This window comes from Buteo buteo, chromosome 13 (assembly GCF_964188355.1).
Source record: "Buteo buteo chromosome 13, bButBut1.hap1.1, whole genome shotgun sequence".
Lineage (NCBI taxonomy): Eukaryota > Metazoa > Chordata > Aves > Accipitriformes > Accipitridae > Buteo > Buteo buteo.
In genome coordinates this window covers 18,664,789-18,689,762 of record NC_134183.1, presented here as the reverse complement: position 1 = coordinate 18,689,762, position 24,974 = coordinate 18,664,789, and the positions used below count along the sequence as shown (strand labels likewise).

The 24,974-nt window shown below is 46.5% G+C and overlaps 1 protein-coding gene across 2 annotated transcripts in view; it reads right to left on the bottom strand.

Annotated features, from left to right (window-relative positions):
* The window catches only part of CHSY1 (chondroitin sulfate synthase 1), a 79,177-nt gene extending 57,315 nt beyond the window's left edge, over positions 1-21,862 (bottom strand). The window contains exons 1-2 of one of the 2 annotated variants that reach the window (XM_075044968.1): positions 21,515-21,862; positions 11,649-12,144 (exon numbers count right to left, since the gene is read on the bottom strand). In XM_075044968.1, the coding sequence (XP_074901069.1) occupies positions 11,649-12,144; positions 21,515-21,783 (765 nt within the window). In that variant the 5' untranslated portion in view covers positions 21,784-21,862. Of the gene's footprint in view, positions 1-11,648; positions 12,145-21,210 lie in introns of both variants that reach the window. The other variant, XM_075044969.1, reaches the window with a different exon arrangement.
* Between the last annotated feature and the right edge of the window lie 3,112 nt (positions 21,863-24,974).

Sequence of the window (24,974 nt, the reverse complement as noted above, 5' to 3'; positions counted from 1 at the left end):
ATACCTCAAACAGTAACCAGTGCTAACAGTCTGAGGCACCTCGACAGATGTATAGCCAAGCAGCTATAAAAGAGCCTTTGTGCTGGCTGAACAGAAACAAGGCATTTTCTGTAAGGGAGACAGCCTTGACCACCTAGCAGAATAAACGGGGTTACACATTTCACACTTCCTCTGCACCAGGAACCGTGAGGGCAGATGGCACAAAGCAGACGCCGTGGGCTGGAGAAATGACCCATTCGCTTCAGCAGAGCCATGTCAGGGATCTGGAGGAGCCACATTACAACAAGAAGGAAGATGACATTGCCCTCACCTTCTATCTTCCTTGCCTGCAGTTCCCGTATCAGAACTGCACCACTTGATTTAAATTTGAGATCTGCAATTCAGCAGAGACTTGCCCCCGCAGTAGAGTCTGTGCAAAAGATCATCACAAATACTTCTGATTCACTGTCCAGAGCTCCAGACAAAGGCTTTTCATCCTAATGCTTAGGCACCCAGCTCCTAATTTATATATTTTGAAATAACCTTTTCACCTTCACCCTAGTTTCCAGCTCTGAAATTAGGCTAATTCTTTAAGGCTGCAGGAGCTATGGTGTTATTTTTGGTCTAGAAGAGATAAGAAATCACGTGTACAGTTTCTCCTCAGTACAAGCACATGCAGCAGTGATGACACCACTGGCAAACTTCACGATTTGGCTAAACACATTATTCTACAGGATCAGAGGTGGCTTCCAGTTGGGCCCAATAAAACGCAGCAATAAGGCAAAGTGCAACTGCAAAAGGCTCTCGCAGTGACTACAGCCCACATTTCAACTCTAAGGAGTCAGAGAGGGAAAAAGATTATTTGAAAAAGTCAAAGAAAAATTCCTCTGTCCAAAACCTGGAAAAGCCACAGCTCGTGAACATTCCAGGAAAGCGAAAGCCCTGCTGCTTTATGTAGATTAAATCTGCTATTGTCTCTCAGTTGTTGGTTGTGGGCTTTTTTTAAAAATAAATTTCCCCTTGGCCAAAGATGTTAGGAAGTGTCTTCAGCAGAAGGATATAAAACCAAGTATGCCCATTAAGTAATCTGTGATAAGGTTAAACAAACAAGGTAAGGTAAGGGTAATTTCTTGACAAATCATCTGTTATAAGGTTAAGCAAATTTCTCTTTTGTCAGGACAGCAAAGATACACATGCAAGGGAACAATGTTTTTGCTGACCTGGACAATGAACGTGAGAGGTCTACATTCTGGACTCACTCTAGTCAGACAAGATTGTTTTTAGTGAAGCATCTGGGCTGAAGGGTGCATGAAACCACTAAAAAAATTGAACAAGCATTTAACCCACTCTGCAACCATACACTGAAGAGGACTGTAGGAAAAAAATATTTATAAAAAACTCAGTCGTAAGACACAGAGAGTTCCCCATCGAGTATTTATGCAGAATTGCACATAATATTAATTGTCAATACCCACTCACTAAGAAATTTCTTAGTCCTTATTGAGGACAAAGAACATTGCCCTTATGCAGAGATGCTGAGGAGTGAACTCTGCTGTTTGGGCAAATGTTTTGTCTCTCTGCAAAACAGTAACACATATTAAAAAGTATGGTTACAAAGGATTAAGGCAGCTCAGTTAAGGCAAACTAGCACTCTCTCCTGCATTCCTCACTAATACAGTGGTGACATAACCAGCCAAAACATGTAGCTTTAATTCAAATAAGGTTTAAAGAAGTTACTGCCAAGTAATTACACCCATTGAAGGCCTATGAGCAGAGGAACCTTCATTAATACTCTGCTGCTATTCTCAGAGCACTTTTCTAACCCGTTGCACCCATTTGAAGTGGCAATCATGAACAAGAGCAGACAACAACTTTTCATGAACAAACTTGTGCTAGCCTTTCAGAAAGCACACTGACACAAGGTCTGAGCATGGCCAAGAGGACAGTGGGAAAGGATGCAGCATCCAAATGTTGGCTGCCTACCCAGAAAGGCTGGAGCAACCCAAAGGTAGACGAGTTTTCTGATAACGTGCTTCTTTCTTTATTTTTCAGATAACATGCTTTTCTTTGCAGCTGGAAGAACGTGATAGTAGCACTTCTGGAATGGTAAGCAGCTTTCTACTACCCTTTTCTGCTTTCTAATGAACTGCTGGCTGAGTCCAAACTATGGGTTCTCATTTATTTCATTGATCCTAGACTCTGTCTAAGAACCTGTGCTTGATCCACAAAGAGTACTGGATGCTTCTGAAGACTGCTTCCAAGAACAAAAATATAGCACTCAGCTGGAGCTCCCTAAAGCCATTCAGTAGGAATGCTTAAACCCAGAGATCTGGATGGAGCTTAGATCCAGCGGGTAAGACCCTACCTCTGCTCTCTTCATTACACAAGAGCATGTCGTGCCTTTTCCTAAACCTCTTTCTAAGCTAATGACTCTAAAGCACTGGCTGTAGGAGCCTCATCTCACAGCTCTGCATAACTATTCAGGGCTCCCATCCTGTACTGACATGTGCTCTCAGCTATGAACCAGAAGAGACGCTAAATGAAGCCGTTTGCTCTACCCTAGCAATGCTCCCGGGACATCAGACCACAAAGCACAGAAGCTGATCGCTGGAGCTTCATCTATGCTGCAGCCCAGGGAGCAAGTCACTGCCAGCAGCACAGGTAAAATGGTATTACGCCCACTGCAAAGCTTGCCGTGAAGCAGAAAAACTGCTGGGGGACTTATGTGGAAAAGAGAGCTCACTGTAGTGGCTTTCCTCTTATCAGCAATACTTCATATCAGGGTACAACACTGCAGTGTGGACAAAGTATAAATGGATAAAAGGACATTTCCTATTCAAAGAGTCTTAAAAAACACTTTGGGTCCCTAATAGCAATTTAAATTACATGCAGGCTTTGACTCTTTTACCGAAGTCACCATTACCATATAAGCTGCAATTAACTGGCATGAAGTTCAATTGGTTCTCAAGAATGCCCCTGATAAAAATCCATCACAACTTTTATTTTTGCTTCGTTATTGTAACAGTACTTTTAAACTTGCTCAAAACACATCTGAAAGAACCACTAACAACTAACTTGCTTTCACTGAGGACACCAGCAGAAATTCACTTCTATGTAAGAAACTAACCAGAAATAACCAGAACTCAACTTTCAGTTCTGCAAGGATCCCCAAATACACCTTCTGCTGAAACTTCAGGATTTAAAAAAACAAACCCTGTTAGTTCCCCAAACCCTTCCAATTATGTTCCCAACTTTTGTGACACATAAAGGTCATTTTGGTCTGGGCATGCAGGAAGATAATCCCCACCCTTCAGGCAATCGGGATTTCTGGCAAGATTTTAAGAGGTCTCCAGCTGATAACCATGAAAGTTCACACCGCCAGGAGTCCAGATAAGCTTTTAACACAGGAAATTAGTGCTAAAGTGTTTTAAGCATTCTAAGGATCAATTAAAGATGGTGTAACAGTCCAGCAAAGTAGAACTAAGTTTTCTGCTTCAAATTAGATGGTTTTAGAACACAAAACAGCAGCAGCAGCTCTTCAGCCAGGAGATGTCTACAGGAAATGAGGTTAGACAAATCCCGGACAATTAATCCTCTGTGCAGTCAGATTACATACTTACACCATCCGCAGGGCCATCAGACAACACTGCAGAGCACCAAGTTAAACTGCTACCTGCCTGCTGCAAGGACCGGGCATTGCAGGTCGTCATCTTGCATCTTCCTTGTTCATCCATGAACCAATGGTTCTCCCACCACAGCTTAAAAAGCCAAGCTCCTTACTGACATATGTTAAGTAGACTTGGGTACAATGCACAGGAAGACTCAAGATACACAGTTCTCATTAGTAATTGCAGCTGGAAGCTATAAAAAAAGAAACATGGCAGCACACCGAATGCCATCTTTTGCCTTGTCAGCACTGGGAGACCACAAAGTTCACCAAGGACAGTGACTTCAGGAGTAGGCAACTGGGAAGCAAAAGAGGAATTGGCAGTTTGTGGGCTGAGGCGAGGAGTTGCCTGGTGTTAACAGCTCTTTTCAATGTTATCTCCCAGCACCAGCAGCAGAGCAGTGACTGCAAACACAGTGAACTGGCAAAATGTAATTGTACACATCACAAATGCATCCTCGGAGACTGCCCTAGTACACTGTCAGCCCAGAGAGCACAGGGAAATGCTCACAGGGCAGCTACTCAGTGCTGTGTCAAGGCAGAGTTAACGTGCTATGTACTATTTTCTCCAAAAGCATTAAGAAACACCTACACAGCAGGTGCTACACACCAATACAGTTGGCTATAACCACTGTCTAAGGCAACTCTGGAAAATTATCTGTGTTCACTCACTCAAAGTTCAAAAGAAAATGATGTTTTACACGAAATTGTTTTTATAAAAAACCAAACAAATAAATATTACATCAAAACCCACCATATCCATCCATTTAAAAGATCCACCTTTTGTTTCTTCTATGTAATAATTCAATTGTTTTTATTTTAAAAAAATCCAAATATTTCTCAAAACACCATACTCCAAGTATAATACAGCTAGCACTAAAAGCATTTGAGCAAAATGTGTTTCTACCATCCCTTCGGTGACCTCAGCTAGTTTATAATAAGCCCCTTCCCCACATCAGCACTTATTTCTATTTCCCATCACCAAACAAGTCTGACTTTTCTCTCCCATGCTTACAGGCTCTGATACCTACATACTGCTGGCACTTTAAGCTGCACACAGAACTTGGCTCTAATAGATTGAGGGAAGAAAAGCAAGTATTATCTCCAAACTTACACAGTTAACCCCCTTCCCCTGCCCCAAATATCCAGGTCACAGTTACCCTCTACATATAGATCAGCTAACAACTTCCATACTGAAAGCTCCAGCTGAAGACACTTCACATCCACTTCAGCTAAGATAGACTTTTTTTTTTTTTTTTTACTGTCTAGTCACATGGGACATTTCACAGAGATTCTGTTTATACAGAGGCAGCCATGAAGTGGTTTATTCTCTCACCCTCATCTTTTATACACAGACATAAGCACTAAATAAAACAGAAAAGGAAACTTGCCAACTCAAAGTTTGGTCAGACATAATTGACCCATGGGAGACAACTGACTACACAGGTACTACTGGGTTTTATATTGATTAGGTTTGGAACTTAACCGTGTCCTTCCAAGGTCTCCAGTCAGGTGGGATTCACCTACAAGAGGCAGTGCAGCACGCAGCTCTGATCACAGCACAGCATCATTTCCTCCAATTACCGAGCCTCCCAGCTCCAGCAATCCATAAAGCAAGAATCTACCCTGCCAAAGAGAGATGGCTTTCCCATCAGTTCAGAAGAGAAAAAATACATTAGAAAGCTTCTGGTCTCAGACTTGCCTCCCTGCACCTATTGCTGCTCAACAGAACAAACTCAAATCCTAAAGTATCTTCTGTGTGCCTTAATTAAGAAACTGGGATGATAAACTATTTTGTTAGAGTTCTTTGTCCTGTCATGCAATGAAGGATGAGTCTTTCCAGGCTTGTCCTCAAGATAACAACTAATCCTGATGGTTCCCTAAACTCAACAGGCTGCACAGATCCTAATTTCTAACCGAACCACTGTACTTCAAGAAGACAGTAATGGAGGGAAAAAAAGCAATACTTCTGTTTGCTGGATTAATGGCTGAAGCTTCCTTAGAGTCTGCACGACACCATCAAAGTCCCCATTTCAGCAACCCTCAGCTTAGGCATTAGATCAAGTCATCCAGCTAACTAGGGACAGATTAACCATGTGCTCACAAAAACTAGGTCAGTCTCAAACAGTCTCTACAGCCTGGAAAGGCATGTATATGTAAGCACAAATCACACAGCCTTCCTCTTTCAAAATGATGGCCAGCAGAAAGTCAGTGAGATCCAGACCCAAGTAACTTTGGTACAACACTTAGCACTATATACAAAGTGGTTCTTGATTTCTACAACAAACAAGAAACCTTTACCAACCTGAGTTCAGAAGCCACCAAGAAATGACTTAGTGATGTCAAGTTTTCCCTCTTTGAAATATTTGCTTCTCAAATATTAAATTTTTTTTCTGAAGTGAAAGAGCTAGGTCAGGACTTTGGTGCAGATCTGAGATCTGTCTCTTATTCCAAACCCTCCCTAACCCACACCTTGGTTTCACAAACCCAAACTGCAGCCTTTACTCTCTACTTTGACCTCTCTGCCCTCCTCCTCAGCAAACATTGCTACTAAAATTAGACCACAGTGGTCATACCACACTACCTCCCCCACTGTCGTCACAGACTCCCTGTCACATCAGTCACGTATTTTAGTCTCACACGGAGCCCCATGCATCACCTTCCCTGCCCAGATAATGCTCTTCTCTAGTCTTACCTGTCTGTCCTCTGACGAAATGCCACTCCTCATTACCTTCATGAAGCTCAATCTCCATCCATCCCCAGAATGGATGACCACCCACTTCCAACTTACTCTGAAGCCAAAAAGACATCTCTGAAGTGTTTCAAAGATAAAATTTAGTGCTTAAGAAAAGATGGATTTATAAACATCCACCCCAAAACACTGGGCATGCTTGTATCCTTTCTCTCGTGCATACACACACGTCATTTGTATTGTACGTTTCTTGAAGAGATGCAATGGGCTACACACACGGTGAGATAAGGTATCTGTTGCTGTCAGGGTTTGCCAAGTTCCTATGCTCTGACTTCAAAAAAACATATGAGCTTTGAAGCCGGGACAATATATATGTATTAGAGCATCTGATTTCAGAAGCGCTGCTGGATGCTCCCACCACAAAGACAAGCCGAGTCTTACATTTTCTGCCTGGAGTCCAAGGCAAGGGTTCACAGAGCAAGAGTGACCAAACTTCACAGTCCAACCCCACTGCCCCGTACATACTGCAGTGAACCGAGGTGCTTCAGAGCACCCTGCCCAAAGCATCTCCTCATAGACCCCATCCTGCCCTGCTCCGAGCTGTACAGCTCTTCCTGCTGAAGTCACCACATGCTGCATACCATACATTAGCCAGCTACAAACTGCCTGAATCTCCTTTTTCATGAATGAAGGTTCTTTCTCAGATGATAAAGCAAGGTAACTGAAGGTTAGTGGTTAACAGTTGCATCTGTCCCCAGTCTTTCAGTTCTGATCAATCACTGCAGGACTTTTTTTGTTGATGTTGCTTGGTGTTTTGGTTTTTTTACTTCTGGCTATCTTGCAGAAAACCATAAACTTCAGTTTTGCCCACAGGAGAGTCCATTCCAGAAATGGTATGTTCTGGCACTGCCAGCATACTTGGCAGATATAACGAGCACTTTAAGGAATTTCCTAACTTCAGTGAATTTCAGAGTAGCAATTATCTTCAATTACTACAGATGAAAGACCACACGAAACATTAATTCAAATCCCCCTCCTCTCAGAAGCCCCCTGCTACGCCTAGTTACCACTGCCCTACATTTTCCCTCACCAATGCCCAAAAGGTTGGACATACTCTTCCTTGATGCTTATGTTTCCTGACGTGATTGCTCCCTTTGTCATAGCTTCTTTTCCATGTATGTTATAAGAAAAAACCTGTCTCACTTCAGGACATTTAAGAGTACTTGTCGCTAGTCTGGAGGAAAGCACTGCCCCCTGCACATAGACACACTTGATGCTTCTTACCTAATTTCTCCCACTACCCTCAATCAGAACAGAAGGAAAACCAGACAAAACATTTGGGCATTTGTACTAGCAGTTAGAAGCAGCGTAAGCTGCTCCGTTGGATCCAGCTGTTTCTATTGCACTGTAGGACATGAAGCATTAGTATCACCTGAAAGCAATGTGTCAGAAGGGTTTTATTACTGAAGAAATTAATGGGATATATATCAGCACTGCCTTGATTTCTAGCAGCTACAAAGAGCTTGTATTAAAGTTACCAGTGCTCTTAAGGTGAGGATATTAAACACAAATTAGAACAATACTCAGCAGCAGCTATGAAACGAGGCTGAAACAACACTAAGCTACAGAGTGATGGCTTTGTAATTTAGATGCATTTAAAGGAAACATTAGACTCAAAATGAAAACTGAGATCAACAATACGTTGGGATCGTTTAAATCACAAATGAGATAGCTTGTCACCAAAGCTGAAACCTGTCCTCAGGCTGAACAGCCAAGACCATGCATGGCACCGCATGGCAGTGCATGAGAAAACAAAACTAGTATGTCTCTGTGATCCGTGCAAGACAAACTAGAAGAACTACTGGTGGGAGGAAATGAGAAAAGAAGAAGACTTAAATATGTGAACTTTTTCTGAGGAAAAAACGCAGCAGCCTGCCAGAAGTCCAAAATACCAACATTCACCAGAAATACAGAATCACTTCCTAGCAAGTTCAGTACAAGCCTTCTGTCCTGTTCAAGAGGAAGGACTGTGCTCTATACTACTTCATAAACTGTCAAGCTCCCATCCGTAAGCTTCAGAGACTTCACAGCTCCATTCTTTTCAAGACTTTTTTTCTTCCAGTTTGTTGTATAAAAGCCATAGCTTTGGCTGCTCCACCCTATAGAGGGCTGAGTTTTACAGCTATTCATCAAATAGCAGTAACAGTCTCAGTTTTGTTTTTACAATAATGAGAATCCTTGCCATAAAGAACTTACATTTTAAGAGGCATGTCTTATCTGTGACTCACTCGACCTGTGTCAAGTAAGGCAACGGCTACAAGCCTGGTCACAGTAGCCTAAAATCCATCATGGGTTGCAAACTGCTCCTGAAGCAGCAGCCTGGGCGCATCAGACAAAGCTCCCCAGAGCCCAGGGAGCTTCAAGCTTCTCCTCAAGCTTGCACACACTGTTGCTGCCTCTTTTCTGGGATGAGATGAAACAGGAAGTCCAAAGAATCATGGTGTCCATTCCTTTACTGTATTTGCTGAAAAGGTCCTGGCAGCAGGAAGAGTGTGAACAAATCTTTCCAAGTCTTGAAACGGGCAATAACCAGTGCCACTAATGAAGTGGTCTAAGAGGCACCACAGAGAGCAGTGAAGTGACAGAAGCACAGGGAGGGGTTGAAAAAACGGGGTTTTGAGACAGACTGCTGTGAGCAGAAAAAAAAACAGAGCCAGGCCTGGAGACACGTTTGGGCACACCACCAGAGCCAGAGCCAGGGAAGATGAGCAGCACAGTAAAGACATTGTGGGATCCTAAAATCAGAGAAAGGGGGCAGTGACAGTCATGGAGATGAGTAAAATGACTCTGGGCATAGAGCCCACTGCAAGAACAGTGCAGGGAAAAAAACCACCCGCACTGAGGTCCGGCAGGGCATTCCATGTCCAAGATGCTAAGAACAAAACCCAAAGAGCTGGGGGGTGACTGCAAAGACCTGAGCTCCTCATTTGTGCTTCCACTTGAGACTCTCCAGAATAGGAAGTGCAGCAAGTGATGGAGAAGTTTGAGGTTTGGGTTTTCTGAGGCCAATGCCATTTTGTTTGCTGAGCCTTATGCTGTTACTGCTTCCCTTTTGACAGGAATTGTGAAGAATGTGGTGGCTGTGCCCCAGCAGAGAAGGCACAGATAAACTTTTTGCTCTGTCAGAAGCTCACTGAAATACAACGCTTTGCAATTCACTTACAGTGGCCTGTTACTTGATGTTCATGAACATACAAGACATGGAAAATGTTGCTTTTACACCAAGCTTTCCTAACACAGCTGTTACGACAGCTGTGTTATTTCACACAGCTATTGCTTTATCTTAAATAAAATACCAGGCACATTTAATCTAGTTGCCTGGGCAATGAGAGGACCAGATCAAAAAAAAGGAAAATATGACAGTTTTTTAAATTTAAAAGCCTCAACTAAATGAGAGTGGACCTATTCCTTGCAGAAGCAGTGTACTTTCATCACCGAAACTCTTCCCTCTCTCCGAAACAGCTGAGTCTTAGCATCTCACACTCACGGGTTACTTCTGAACATCCTACAGTTTATACACTTCACACAAACCAATTTTAAGTAATTCATGGCACTTGGGAGAATTCAGCACTACAGATAATTTGACAGAAGCTGATCAAACAAAACTGATTTTGAGAAAAGGCCAATCTAATTCTGTCAGATAGCATTCCTAGTGCAGTTGTGTGCTATCATTAGCTATTTCAAGCCAAAATTTGATCATATTGAATGCAGGAGGTCTTTGCCAGTTTCAGTAGGACTAAAATACTGACCTTCAGTAAGTTATCAAATGTCACACTGCACAGGCATTCACATCAGAATTTATTTCAACTCAGAATGTCTAGAGTAAAGATTTTATGCTGCTAAAAACTGCGGAAAAAGTTACTGATTCCTTATCAACGGCTAACCACAATGCTGGCAATACATAAACTAGTTCCAGGTCTGTAAGTAGGCCATGAGGAAAGCCACTGTTAGTCCAGAAAGTCTTTATGCACAAAAGATATGAATGAATTACTGCAGCTGGGAACCTCATTCCCTCACTGAACTGTGAACTGAAACGAAGTAACAGCTTTTGGGGGCAGAAATTCAGTGTCAAAAGTTTAACGGAAGTCTTTGCCAGTGAAAGAGCGGGTCAGCAGCAGTATCTGTTATCATCAATGACCAAAGCTCCTCTGTCATGCGGTCAGAGGAATCCCCCTCGTTACCACATCTCATAAAAGGACAAAGCGATAGTTGCGTACAAGTCATAAATGTTTGTGTAAAAAGACAAACTGTTCACCCTCTCTTCTGCTTTCAACTTGTCCCTTATTTCTAAGGCAGACCAGGCAGCTTTTTCCCTGGTACTAGAGGAGAAACAGCAGCTCAAGTCCAGCAGGTGTTTTCAGTCAGTCTGTAAACACCCAGGACTCACTTCAAGGAGACCAGCACACCCAGGCAGGAGAAGCTCCCCCTCACCCCTGGGAGGAGCCACCAGCCCCCAGTATCCCACAGGAACAGCAGCAGGAAACTGCCACAACCACGCTGGGGACCCTCTCATTTTTTTCCAAGATGCCAAATTCACAGCCACACCAGTGTGGGCAGACTTCATGTTTCGGTGTATGAACGGTGGCTTGTCTCTGCTGACATCAAGGACCTGCTGAGCAGGCACCTGCAGGATGGAGCTGCCAGCGAGTCCCCTGAGCAGCAATGGAGTTGGGCTGCTGGCAGGCTGGGAGGCAGCTCAGCACACAGGTATGACAGTGCCATCCACCATGAGACACCTCTGCCATGGCTGTAGTTTGGGAAAAAACTGTCACTGTCAGGGCAAACATCTGTCAGCCTTGTACATTTCAACTGCAGCGAGCTGCACAGTAATTGTTATCATCTATTTTCCACACTGACACCATGACATACCCAGCTAGAGAAAAGAGGCCTAGGCAGTCAAGACTGCAGGGACCCATGGCCATTTTGATATAAGCTTATTCCCTTTCTGTCTAAATAAAAATATGTTATGAATGATGAATGTTCATCCCCCCACCCCAATGTGCCTAATGTCAGGCTCCATTTCCCTCCTTACTCTTGCATTTCTGTATTTGTGCAAGTTTCTCCCAGGGTGACGCTTGGAGAAAACAGAGTGTAGAAACTGTACAGTTGGATGGCCAAGTTGCAAAGGGAGGGAAGCTCTGGAGCAACTGCTGTGCAGCCGTACAACAGCAATCCCCTGCTGCCAGCCTCTCCCACCCTCTCCTCTACCTTCCCCAAGGCACACCTCATTCTCCGTGCCCTCATCCTTACCTCATAGGACCATACACATTGCACTCCTGCAAACCTCCGTACGCATCTTCCCACTTCCACGTCCTCATGGGTGGTGTACATCTCTCGCAGGCACTCGCCAATGTGGGGCACCATTCTCCGCAGGACTTCCCGGCTCATGATCACTCCTGGTCCCCCCATGCAGAAGTTCTCACCTGGTTCCAGTGCCAACTTCCCCATCTCCTCTGTGGTGCCGAGGCCAGTCTGCCCAAGAAAGAGGGGCTCGCTGCTGTTCAAACTCCTGAGGAAGTTCTCCAGTTTGTCCCCTTTGATGTAAACATCATCATCAGCTCTCATAAACCATTCGTATTTGTCCAGGTAGTGGTCATGCATGTATTTGAGCATCATGAAAGACTTCTTCTGGGGTGGGTAAGAGTCATCTACACCTGGAAGCGGCACGATGGGGATGGGAATAGAGGTGTCTGAACCCTCGCTGGAGAAGAATTCGACCTTGCCAGGAATGGTTTTGGACCATGTTCTAGATTGAAAAAGACAATAAGGACTAATTAAGTATGCAAACAAAGGCAGGCAAAGAGTTCTACCAGAGGCCACTCAAAGGAACTACACCTCATCTGCTTTACAAATTTGCTTTTTAAACACCTTGAAATGTTATTTTTTTCCCCCACAAATGCGAATATTCACATGGCACACAGATCAATTGGTATAACACACAAAAAATTCTGGTATGGCAAGCATCTGAGTATCATTTTTGCATCCCTGAAAGAAAAATAATTCAATAGTAGTAGTTCACTACTGGCAGGCAGGATTTCTTAAGCACACTCAGTACTGGTCTAACAGCTATTGGTCACAAGATACAGAGTGAAGCCAAAGCGAGCCAAGATGGGCAAACAATTCACATACAACTGGATTTAATGCCTCCAAAGCTTCCCTGAAAGTTTTCCAGCATCATATCCACCTTCTAGTCCCTCTAAGTCCCCAAAAGCGCAAATGTGCATTCAGAAGTACTGACTTCCAGTAAGTAAATAGATGCAAATTTCACATGAGCTTGTGAAGAATCAGTACCCTGTGGGAAACCAACCAAACAGCAACTTCTCCAGATGCTGTGTGGAGAAGCATGTAGGGCTTTGACAGAAGTAAAACACTACTGCCTGTTTGTGATGGCCGGAGAAGCACAGAGCATGGCAGCAACACTAACCTCAAATGGGTCTGCCCATACCAGCAAAGGACTAGTAGAAACATAGTCTTAAGAGATGCATGCAAAACATGTAATCCCAACAGATGACCTGGTGCTACCAACAGCTGCACCTCCAGCAGCTTTCTGCACACTTCAAACTAGATTTTAGTAGAGAGGAACATCACAAAAGAGGAGCCTTTTCTGTGCGAAGCAGCACAGCGACGACATCTGCTCCACACCTTTTGTGCTCCTCTTTGCCAAATCCAACCCATCTGCGTGGGCAAACTGGGTCACTTATATTGCAGGAAGAGACGTAGGATGATTCCTCAAGGCAGACTGCAGAATACTTAACCTCCTCCATGGAGGATTTTCAATCATGTAGCTGTTACAGCCTTGCCCTAAAAATTATGAATTTTAGGCTTTCAGTGCCATTTTCTCAAATTCTACCTGGGAAAAAGCAGAGTTCACATATCCTTCACAGAAAACTATTTTCATTGGTAAACCAACAAGTTTTGCCCCTTTTTGTACAGAGGGAGAATATTTTCTAATCATGTTTGGTGACTATAATCAGAATATAACCTATATTCAAAGCTGAATGTGAAAATGGTCTCAAGATAAAGGACACAGTATTCCCTCAATACATCACTGTCACTTTTACCAGATGCCTCTCAACATAGGTTTCTTGCCAAAAGCAGAGCAGATTTTGGGCAGTACAGACCATCTGAAATTTGAGATCTCCAGAATTAGCTACTGTACAAAGCCTGCAATGTAAAAATATTTCAGAAGAATTATTCCTTAAGTCCCACCAGCAAACACAAAGGCAGTTAATTAGCAGTAACTAAACATCAACTTTGACACCTTAACAGTTACACACTACTTCAGCCCTGTGTAATGAATATTGCCCAATTACTTTAAAAGCTTTGACTTCTGGATTTCTTACTGCAATGGGTAGTGTTTCATAGGAAAAGTTTAGATCCCAGCTTCCCAGAAGAGCACAGAGTAAAGCCAGTGGAAACATTCCTGTTGACTTCACAACAGAGGTTGAGGCCTTTAATGAACAGTGATGCAATTAATGCACGGTACTACTGGTTATAAAATCACATCCTGTTAAAGCATTGAAAACTGCCCATTTAAAAATAAGACATGTTCATATCTTGAACTTTCACTAACTATTAAGGAAGTTTTGCTGTTTCTTTTCTGACACCCACACTCCACATACAAATCATCTGGTCTTGAATGAAAAGACTACATGGTAAATTGCTCTTCCCATATCAACTCCCAATCTAAGTTTAAAAGACTTCTTCATTAAAGGTACTTGATACATTCAAATTTTAATCTCATAAAAAGAGAAGGCAGAAGAAGCTACTGAGAAATGCAGCTTATCTCATCCACTGCGACCAGTTCCCCATGCAGCTTTGGGTGGACCCAGGACACTTTCCAGACAATCACCAGGTGAAGTTATAAGCTAAAGTCTTATGGAAATTTCTGCTTATTCGCTTTTTTTAATCAAAAGCAAACAATGAATTTTCAGACTTGCTCTCAAGATCCTGAAAGGTCTGCCTTTGTAATGATTACAAACTATGGACAATGCAAGATATCTTCAATCACTCCTTTCTGGACTCTTGTGGAGCAGTCTTCAAGTGGGTTTTGTTTTGGTTTGGTTTGGGTTTTTGTTGGGTTTTTTTTGGTTTTTTTTTTTTACACCACCACCCCTTCTGTTGGTTCCCAGTTCAAATTTACTCCTTCTCTCCAACCAGGTACCCTTACCTCAGGACCCCCCCTAAATATTGTCAGGAGAAGAGTTCCCATTCAATGGAGAGGGAACAAAATGCATGTACATCCATAAGCCCTGGCACATTTGATTCCCAGTCCTCGTATTGCACTAAACCCCTCAGCTCAAAGCCAGTTTGACCCCATCTTTTCAAGGATCTGGGCCACATTTAAGTTTCATACTAAAACAGGAATAAACCAGAGACATATTCCTGCATACATGGAGAGCACAACGCACACAGAAAGACCATGCCCTAACATTAACCATACCCCAATGATCAGTGTGTGACTTGAGCTGGCACCACGACATTACTTCAGCCTCAAGATCTCACATCGACCACGCCCCAGCACAGCTTGACCAAGCCTTTGCTGATTTCCTGTGACAATGCAATTTCTAGGATGAGACAACTCACCGTGTTATTTGTGACTGTGGCTTCAAGCATTCATTTGAACCCAGACAGACGAAATATGCTCCCACATCAAAAAATTGCCTGAGCGTCTGTGTCAATGCAAGCGCTGCTCAGCAGCAGCTGAAACAATGGGAGTCACCATGTGCTGCTCCTTATGTCTAAGCCACAGCTTGCTGCGGCCCTTTTTGGGGGAGAGAATACAGAAAGAACAGTTTGCTCAGGAAACACGTTGTTGCACTCCGCCAAAGAAGCCAAACCACAGATTGTAATATGAACTTTAAGTACATTTTTCTGACCCCAGCTATCAGCAGAATTAAGGACTGGTAAATGCATGGACGAATTCTTATCAAAGCTACTTTTAACTTTTTCATCTGACATTGCAAAGAATCAGACCTGCCTCAATCACAAGCGATTCTGCAGATTAGTGTGTTAACAGCTATGTTTCTTGCCCATCCTCCCACCTGAAGTCCAGTTTACCGTGTCTGCTCTCAGGATATGGGCCGCAACCTGACCCCTTCCGCTCCTTAGGCACAGAGCTCTTGTCTCAACACCCTCCTACTTCTGTGGCCCCATCAGCACCTGCTCCCACCAGCTGACATTGCTTTCCTGGTCAAGGCTTCTCTAATATAAGACTTGCAGATTGTATCTGCAAATTAATTGTATGTTTGATAATTAAAAAAAAACAAGAGAAAATATTTTTAGTGAAACTTGATGCCCTCCTTCCCCCTGCAAGGGCTCTGCGTCACCCTCCGCTGTTTAAAGGAAATGCGGTCACGACACTTCTGCCACCCAACTCCTGTATCTACGCCTGCAGAGACCACCTCCACTGCAGTGATCACTGGTGGCCTCAGGCAGCTTAAGGCCATTTCAACTCTATCCAGAGAGAAAGATCAGCTTCTGACCGATACATGTACTAAACTGGTCATTTAAAAACTCAGCAACTGAACTGCTCTGACAGAACCCAACCTTATCTCCTCTGTGTAATCTGAATCTGCTCGGTTAAACAGGAGGATGTGCATGAATCAGGATGGCAAGGCTCTCTATTACCTTCCCCAGGAGCAGCACTGAAAACATGCACGACAGTGCGACCTGGTTTCTCTCGGTGCACAGGGCACATAACTCCAACAAACTAGAAGCTAGCGTTGACAAGCAAATCAAAGTGCAATTTAAACGAACAGAAACAGAAAAATTAGGTAATGCTTCCTTAGAAGAAACCTCTTAGCAGAGGACATTAGGACCGCTCCAGTATTGGTGGCTACCAAGTCCATTTTACCATCCCTTAACTGGTTTTGCGCACTGGATACTCTATGTGTACCCTAATCTGAGCAAGTCACAAGCAAACAGGGTGCAAAGATTTTGTCACAGTTGGTACAGGTATTCATGCAATACAGAAAACTGTGCACAAAGAGAGTGCTAAAAAACCCCAGTATTTTCTAAAAAGTGACCACTACTATAGTCACCAAATGTTGTCTTAAGTCATTTCTTCATTTAAAAAGAAGTTTCAGAAGCATAGCTTGGAGCAGGAGCAGCACTGATCTGCAATGTTTTATCTTCGGTTTCCAGTGTTTATTATTTATTTGTATTACCTTGCTTTGTTATCAGCTCTGCAGACTCAGCAGAAGCACAGTCAGTGGTGTTATGCAGAGTGCTCCCTTTGTAGAGACCCAAAGTGGAGACGATTACATAAAATGTATTTGGTTTTTGTCTGCTGCTTGGGAACCTCCCTTAGAGGAGATCAGAGAAACCATTTAAAGTTTTGAGAAATAGTCATCTTGTATAATTATGCTGAAGAAAATCATAATTTGTGAAGAACTTGGCAAGATAACGGACCTAAAAGAGTGATTTCTTGAATACATGGTTCAGCTAAATTTCATGCTGAATTAGGGCCAGTTTTGCATAACTGTTCTTCAAGGTCCCATCTTTCCAGCAACGCTTGCTACAGGGGAAGCAAATGAATCACAGCTTAGCCAGGAGAACTGAGCACAGAAACCAGCATGCTGCTCCTGCATGTGGTACTGCAGATGATCATCACAAGAGGTCAGAAAAACAAGCTGGTTTTTTAAATTTCCAGATAGGTTTAAAAGAGCTTGTCAGTTAAGATCTGCATTACAGAATTCAGATTTTGAGGGGGAGTTCCTTTCAAATTTTTGCAGGACAGTTTGATATTCAGCTTTAATGGAGAACCCAAGCAGCTTCCACAGCTCCTTAGAGTCCTTTGAATTAAAGTCCTCCAATTTAAAGTGATGCCAGTTTTCTGTCCATGGATATCCATCCACCTTCCTTGTAGAAACAGGGACAGAAACAGATCCATCATCTGTAAGCACACTGATACTCATTGGGTCAGACTAAGATCAAAGCCCAAGTGTCTCAGAGGTTTGGGCCTTATGGTTATTTTGGGGTACATAGGTGACTTTGTTTCTCCTTATCCCCATGCATCAAAGCCAATTGCTCTCACTTTACTTGTTTCATACTGTTCCTTAAACATTCTTGCAAAATTTAGGTAACTTACTGCTTGGAAAGGCCAAGTATGTCATATGTCTGCTAGAGGATACAAGAGCAGGACACCCCGAGTTCTCACTATTGCAATACTGCGGTATGATGGACACATTAAGCAAAATGTGTATCGTGCTGTCACGATGTTCAAAGTCACTTCACACAACCTCCTCCCGAGAGGCAAGAGTGCATGCTCCACAATCCATCGTATTACCTCACTAGCAACCAGAAAGGACCAAAACCAAATACCACACAAGCCTCAACCTAGGCTCTGAATTTAAAAGAAACACAAAAATGTGTTTTGTATTACACTTCTGCAGCAGCTAGTGCAGGCTTAGACAGATAATACAAACTCCTTTAGACCCCAAATCCTTCTGGCTGCCTTTCACTTAAGCTTTTCCAAGCACTCAGGTATTTAGATTCCAGTCCAGTCTGTTTCCTGTAAGCCACCGTGAACAGTGTGGCAGGACGTTTGAAACAGAGCCTCCTGAAGGGCATCCTTCTGCTGCAGGAGTGGGATGGCTTAGCACAAGCCCAGGCATCGCTTGTGGTCCTCATGTGTGTGGCCTCGTGGCACTTCAAGATGCCATGGGGACTGTCCCAAACTGAGAAGCACTGCGGCTGTGTTCCTGCAGAGACACTGCCAAAGGCCAGCCTCTGACATCTTGCCTTTAACTGCATTCACACTAGTCTCCTGCCACGTTTCCCAGGAAATCTAGTTGCTACGCAAAAAAAAAAAAAAAAAAAAAAAAAAAAAGTTAACTGGCTGATATCTCTGTTCCTGAGACAGCACACTTAAATCTTCTGGGAGATTGCTTATTCCCATCCTCTCCTTCCTGCAGCTCTTTCAGGACAACTCCCCTCAACTGCAAAACCATTAGCACATATTGTTGCACTTTCCCTGAACCCCAGCCATACCTTAACTCCTTCCTGCACAGCTCTTTTCCTGACTATTTCTTGTCCTTTGATGTGACACTGCAGTTTCTGCTGCTGCACTTCACTGGCCTCCTGGAAGGGAAGCTCTGCTAACCTGGCTGTCAGATGCAATAACTGCTGAAGCTACAAATCTGCCCTCCGAAAACCTGTAGATCTAAAACCTTATTCTCTGCCTTGCAGACTACAAAAGCATGACTGTTTCAAAGAGCCGGCGTCTCCTGAAAATCCAGCAGGCCCGTTTTGCCTTGCAGTGGTCATTTTGCTCGTGATTGATGTTCAGGAAGTGGATTGCTTCCCCTCTTGTTAGACCCTATCTGGATTCACAGTAGCAAGGATCAGCAAATGCTTTCCGCTCTGGTCCCTTTTAGCTGTGTCTGTAAATGGCCTTTGAGCCACAGCAATTTGGAGGTATTCAGCCTCTGAATCCCTAATTCCTTTCAGTGCTCTGGCTAGCGTTAGTATCAAGGCTCTGCATATGCTGCCACCCCGGGAATGCCTTGCTAGCAGCTTCCCATTTCACTCGCTGTGCCAGCGATTCAGCTCACCAGGATGCTTTGTCAATGTAGTAATCCCAGCAATTGTCTGCTTGAGTACTTCATGGCAATCAAAAACCATTTAAGATTTCAGGTTTGTCTTCCTCTTCCCCCCTCCCCACCTTCCCCCAAAGATGTCTTCCTGTCACCAGTTTCTTTTAGCAACAGAGGTGAAAAAAATGCATTTAGCCCTACCGCACCGTTAAGAGGTCTCTTTATTCATCCCTTCTGAGAGTGGATGTCATCTCTAGAGGTTAAACCAAAATAGCAGTGCAGGAAAAAGTGATACTCAGATCTCCTTCAGAGGGCTGAAGGAGCCCGATTCCATAGCTGGATTTCTAAAGTTGCATCTTTAGCCATTTTTTTTTTTGTGTGAGCAGATGTTGCAGATCTGGTTCTGTAAACCCAGCTCTCCCACAGCACGGGACTGTTCAACAAGCATGGGCAAAGCCAGGGACATGAATCCTTCCCACACCAGCAAAGTTAAATGCTCCACAACTAACACCCATCTCTGGACAATATTGTGATAAATTTCCCTTTCTTGAATTCTTGACACAAAATCTGATTGATGCTAAACAAACTATTCTGCCATAAAACCTGTTATGTGATGTCCCAACATAACTCCAGCCTTTCTGTATGTAAATGTAAATTACATGGCTCATGAGATTTGCAATACAAAATGTTCCATCCCACATGGTGAAGAAGAATACATAACCCTGAAGAAATAGATTCTTTCACCCATTTCAAAGCACCAATCATGCACTCTCTGTAACTTTATTACAGGTCTACTGCTGAAAGAAGGAATTAAGTTACCATTAAAACCATTGTTGGTGGACAATATGCTTCAGATTGCCCAAATTAAGCAATTTTAGTGCATCTGATGATGATACAGAGAGAGAGCAACCCTCTCCCAAAGCCAGAGCTGTGCAGTGGGAGGAGGAGGAGGTGGTCCATCATACACAGTTTTGCCATACTGTTCTTACTGGCCAATAGGGCCAAATACTTTTCAACCTGGGCAGGCAGGAGATGGAGAAGGGTTTGTTCTAGTACAAGACTGAAGGGGACGTTTTATTAGAGCAAGATCCGCCCCAGAGCTCCCGGCTGCTCCTCTGACAGCACTGGCTGTGCAGCGCTCAGTCGGAGCTGGGGTATACCCGAGCTGACATTTTAGCTCTTAACTCTTTCAGATTTCCCAAGCAGGCTTCCCGCGCAGCCTCCCTGCACTGCCTGCTGGCGCGAACGCTGGAGCAATAAGCATATTTCAGCAGAGCAGAGAGTTTCTCCAAAGCCACAGACACGTCTCTCACATAAGAGATGATTATTCTGATGCTGCCAAGGCTTTGGACAGAACTCCTGTTAGCACGCAACGTTCACAGCGATACCCAGCTACAGCTGGAGACCACGCCGCTGGCTACAGCGAGCAGCACGCAGTGCAAAGCACAAAGATTGTCCCTGCTCCAAAAAAAGGTATACTCAGGTAATAAACACATGGCTCAGAGACCCTGATTCTGGCGCTAGCTTCACTAGCCCAAAGCTAGAGGCGTTTCACCCAAGCTGACTTTCCCCATCTGAGCTGTTTCGCTACCTGGTCCAGCCTTAGCAACAGCTGCGACAAGCAGAGGTTGATTTTACTCTTTGTTCCCAGATGCGTTTTCTGAGTTTCGTTCCTAAGCATATGCTGTCAGCTTGGCACAGCAGTCTTTTCTTCCCCTATCCAGGTGGTTACAGCGGTCTCCAAACTTTATTATTATTATTAGCAGGCTGTCGGCTCTCTTCAGAAGCAGCAGCCAAGGACTGCACCAGCGTGACGCGACCATGCCCAAGGCAGAAGCTTTGAGGGAAGGACGCTGACGACCGCGTCTCCCCCAGTGACCGGTGGTAGGTGCCCCCTCGCTATTGGAGGGGCTGCCTGACCCTCAGGCAAGACCTCTGGGTCCGTCTGCCAGGTACCGGCTCAACCAGACCCTGTGAGAGCGTCAACGCGACTCAACTCGACCCCTCACGTCTCCGTCGACCTGTCCAGGCAGCGGAGGAGAGGTCGGGGCACCTCCCTCCCCACAACCCGGCCCGGCTGCCCGGAGAGCGCTCCAGTGCTGCCCACACTGCGCCTGGGCTGGTGTGAGGACAGCCGGGTCTCAGCGTGCCCCCCCCCTTCGGCTCGCTCACACCTGCCCCGGGGAAGAGCGAGCGGTCCCCGGGCCGGCGTGGGGGGGGATCCCGGCCGCAAGGGCCCCGCCGCGGAAGACCTCCCGCCCGCGGGCTCTTACCTCAGCCGCTCCTCAGGAAAAACGGCCGTGCCGAGAGCCGAGCCGAGCCGAGCCCAGCCGAACGTGGCCGAACCGAGCCGAGCCCAGCCGAACGTGGCCGAACCGAGCCGAGCCGAATCCACCCGAGCCCAGCCGAACGTGGCCGAACCGAGCCGAGCCCGGCCGAACGTGGCCGAACCGAGCCGAGCCCAGCCGAACCGAGCCGAACCCATCCCAGCCGAATCCACCCGAGCCCAGCCGAAGGCAGCCGAGCGGAGCCGCCCCCCCCCACCGCCCGCCCGCCCGCCAGCCACCGCCCGCTCACCGGTGGGCGGCCACGGCGCGGCTCCGCAGGTACTTCTGCGCCGTCATGACCCCCACGAAGAGGAAGCTCTGGGCCGGCGGGCCGGGGCGGCGCGGCGGGGCGGCGGCGGCGGCGGGCGGCGGGCGGCAGCCCTGCGGGCGGGCTCGGCGGGGCCGCGCCGCCGCCGCCAGCTCGGAGGCGCGGGGCAGGACGAGGCGCGAGGCGAGCACGAAGCCCAGCACCAGCCCCAGCAGGACGCTGAGCCAGGCGCGGCGGCCGCGGCCCGCCATGCCCGCCCGGCGCCGCGCCGCGCAGGCCCCGCGCGGCTCCTCACAGCGCCGCCGCCCCGCGCTGCGCCGCCGCCGCCAGCCGCGCCGTGTCGCCCAGCGCCGCCATGGGGGAAGGGGCAGGGACGGGAAGCGGAGGGGAGGGAGGCGAAGGGGCCGCCCGCCTCCCCGGCCCTGCCCCTCGGCACAGGCGCCGTGTGCGGCCCGCGCCGCGCTGCTCCGCCGCCGATGGCCCCGCCCGGCCGTGGCGGTGGCGGCGGGGCCGCCGCGGGGCAGCCCCCGCGTAGCCCCCGCCCCGGCCCCCCTCGCCTCCCGCCGCGCTGGCGCACCGGGGGGGGGGGGGGGGGGCGCGGCCGCCGCCCCGGGACGAGGGCCCCGGTGGCGGCCTGGACGCTGGGGGTGGGGAGGGGGGCCGAGACCCGGGATGTATGTGACCGCGGGACGGGGACCGGCTCCCAAAGCACCATCCTGGAGCGGGACGACAGGCCGGGGACCGGCACCTTGACACGCAGGGGACGGGGACCCTGACCCAGCATCCCGCCCTGGGACCGGGACCACAGAGCCTCGCCCAGCTGCCCAGCCCAAGAGGCTGGGACAGGAGCCCCGGGGAGCAGGGGTGCTCGGATCCAGGGACGGGGACTGAGGCCCTGGGCATGACCCTGGGACAGGGACTGAGGCCCTGGGCATAAGCCCAGCCCAGCACCCTGCACCGAGACCCCAGGACAGGACCCAGGATGGGAAGGCACTGGGAGACTGGTACCCCAACCGGAGACAGGCACCAGGTGCCCGTGCCCGGTGGCAGAGGTCTGTTGCCCATCCCCGCAGAGACCCAGCACCGTTCATGCCGAGTCTGCGCAGCCAGGAACGTGCCATTCCCATCTCTGCACCGTCGGGTCCCTGCTCCCCAAGCCCCAGACCTTCCCTGCCTCAGCCCACGGCACGTGCAGAGCCGGAGGGGAGGCATGGCAGTGAGGAGCAGCCCTCCAGCCCTGGTTTTGCCTGGTGCTAATGCGTTCATGCAGCACGTGCTCGGGTGCCAGGGGGAGCAAAAGCATGAGCAGCTCTCCAGTTTTTCCCACCTTGCTAATTAAACTGACCAGAAATAGGTCTGTCTGTTTCCATCCACAGGCTATAATGACTGCTTGACAGAGTGAAGACGTTAGCCGTACCGGCTGAAGACTTCTTTTTTCTTCATCCACACTAACGCTCCAGCGTGCCTTTTATCTACAGAGTGCTTCAGCTTCAAATACTGCAGCCCCAAACCCTTGACATCTTACAGGAGAAAAAAACTCTCTGGTCTTTACAGAAGAAACATATTTAGTACAACCCACTGACCTCCTGCTTATCGTTGTGGTTTCTTCCATTTCCTACCCATTTTTGCATCTCCAATTACCAGTCTTCCCCATTTTAAAAATTATTTATATTATGGTGTCATCCACAATGAGCTGAGAAGAAAGTCTCAGCATAACGGCAGCCAGATCCTGAGCAAGAACCGTTGCAAAAGAGGATGCTGTACCAAATCAATACTGTACATTAATAAGTCAGAGCACCATACATGACAGTTTTATGATCCTTGTACAGCAAGTAACTGTCACACTTCTGGGAACTAGCAGGTAATATCACAATCTGCTTATCTAATTAACATAATGATATGTCTTGAAAAAAATGTTTTTGTGTGGGTTTTATTGCTCTTGTGATGGTGCAATCCTCATAGACAGGTCAGCACCAATGAACTCTAGTGATGTCAGGAGCAACAAATAACACAAGGAAAGTGCCACCACGATTTATGGTATTAAACAAAAATAAAATTAAATATAAATAGAAACTAGAGAAGAAATACAAGCAATTAACAGGAAAGAAGAGCAGGAGGGTTCCTTTCAGTCACCCATAGGCAGAACACAGAAGTATTGAGTGAGATGTATGTTTGTGGGAAGAGGAGGAGAAGAACTAAATGGCAAAAGAGAGGGAAAGGAAGAAAAGTCCAAGTTGGAACAGCCAGGAGGTGGGTAAAGCCAGGGAAGGACAGGAGCACCATTGCTTGGCAAAAACTGGCTGGAAGGTGAGAAGAATTTCTGAGGCCGAGGCTGCGTGCCTTTGAGAGCTGCAGAACACTGGGCAAGGGTTATAACTGCAGCACTAGCTCGGGTGCAGCGAATGTTAACAGTTTCCCAACAGCTTCATGTGTGCTACCAGGCAGAGATTGATGGAGATCCCCAAAAAGGCTCCTCAAAGGTTGACCACACATGAGGTGTGGAGGCATTCCCACCCTGGGCTGTGCCTGGCTGGAAGCCCCACGTTTGCTCTGACAAAGGCAGCACAAAGTTGCCTTTCTGGGACCTTCCTCTGGGGAACAGGACCCATGATCCACCTCAGTTCTTCCCTAGTAAAATAATCCCAAACTGCTATTTATACCAAGAAAACCATTTCTGCTATGCCGTCCTTCCCATCCCTTCCATATGAGGAAATACCCGCCCCCAACCACTACTGTAATTCCTTTCTACTTCCCAGGATTTGCAATGCTTCACTATTATTTCTAACTGCTGGTGTCTTGATCCCTTCCTGCAAAGCCTGGGGTTGTCCTCAGCCTGTGCCACTCTGCACACATGGATCTTTCAAAAGCTGCTTCAAAAGGGACCTCATCAAACTCCACTTCTCCCCTCCCCCCAGAAGCCTGATCATCAGGTCCTGAAACACAGGACACCAACAGACATTCAGGCTAAAATAAAAAGTAAGGCCACTCCTTTCCAAGAGAGGGAGATGTGGCAAGTCTGTAAGCAGGAACAGGATTACTCTCAGCGTGCTCCAAATCAGCAGTAAAAATCTCCTGATTCAAGGGAAAGCCACTGTGACCTATGAATTACAGGAAAAGGCAGAGCTAGCATGGTTAAAAGGCAATAAAAAAAGAGAAGGGTTGGGGCTGAGGAGCTGTCAGTTGGCTTCTTCCCATATAGAAAAGAAGTTAGTCATCAGAATTGAAAATTTCATGCGACTTCAGCACACATGGAAACGATGAAGTGGAGCAGCCCACTCCCGTGTTAGATCTCCTCTGCCCCGAGTTCTCATTTGGCATATTCCCACTTCCCTGCACCTCCAGAGCAATTACAGTCCTGGACCTCGCCACATGCAGGGGGTGAGCAGAGAGCGCTTGGGGAAGGGGCAGGAGAAGGAAGGGGTGCCTCCTTGGTGCCAGGATT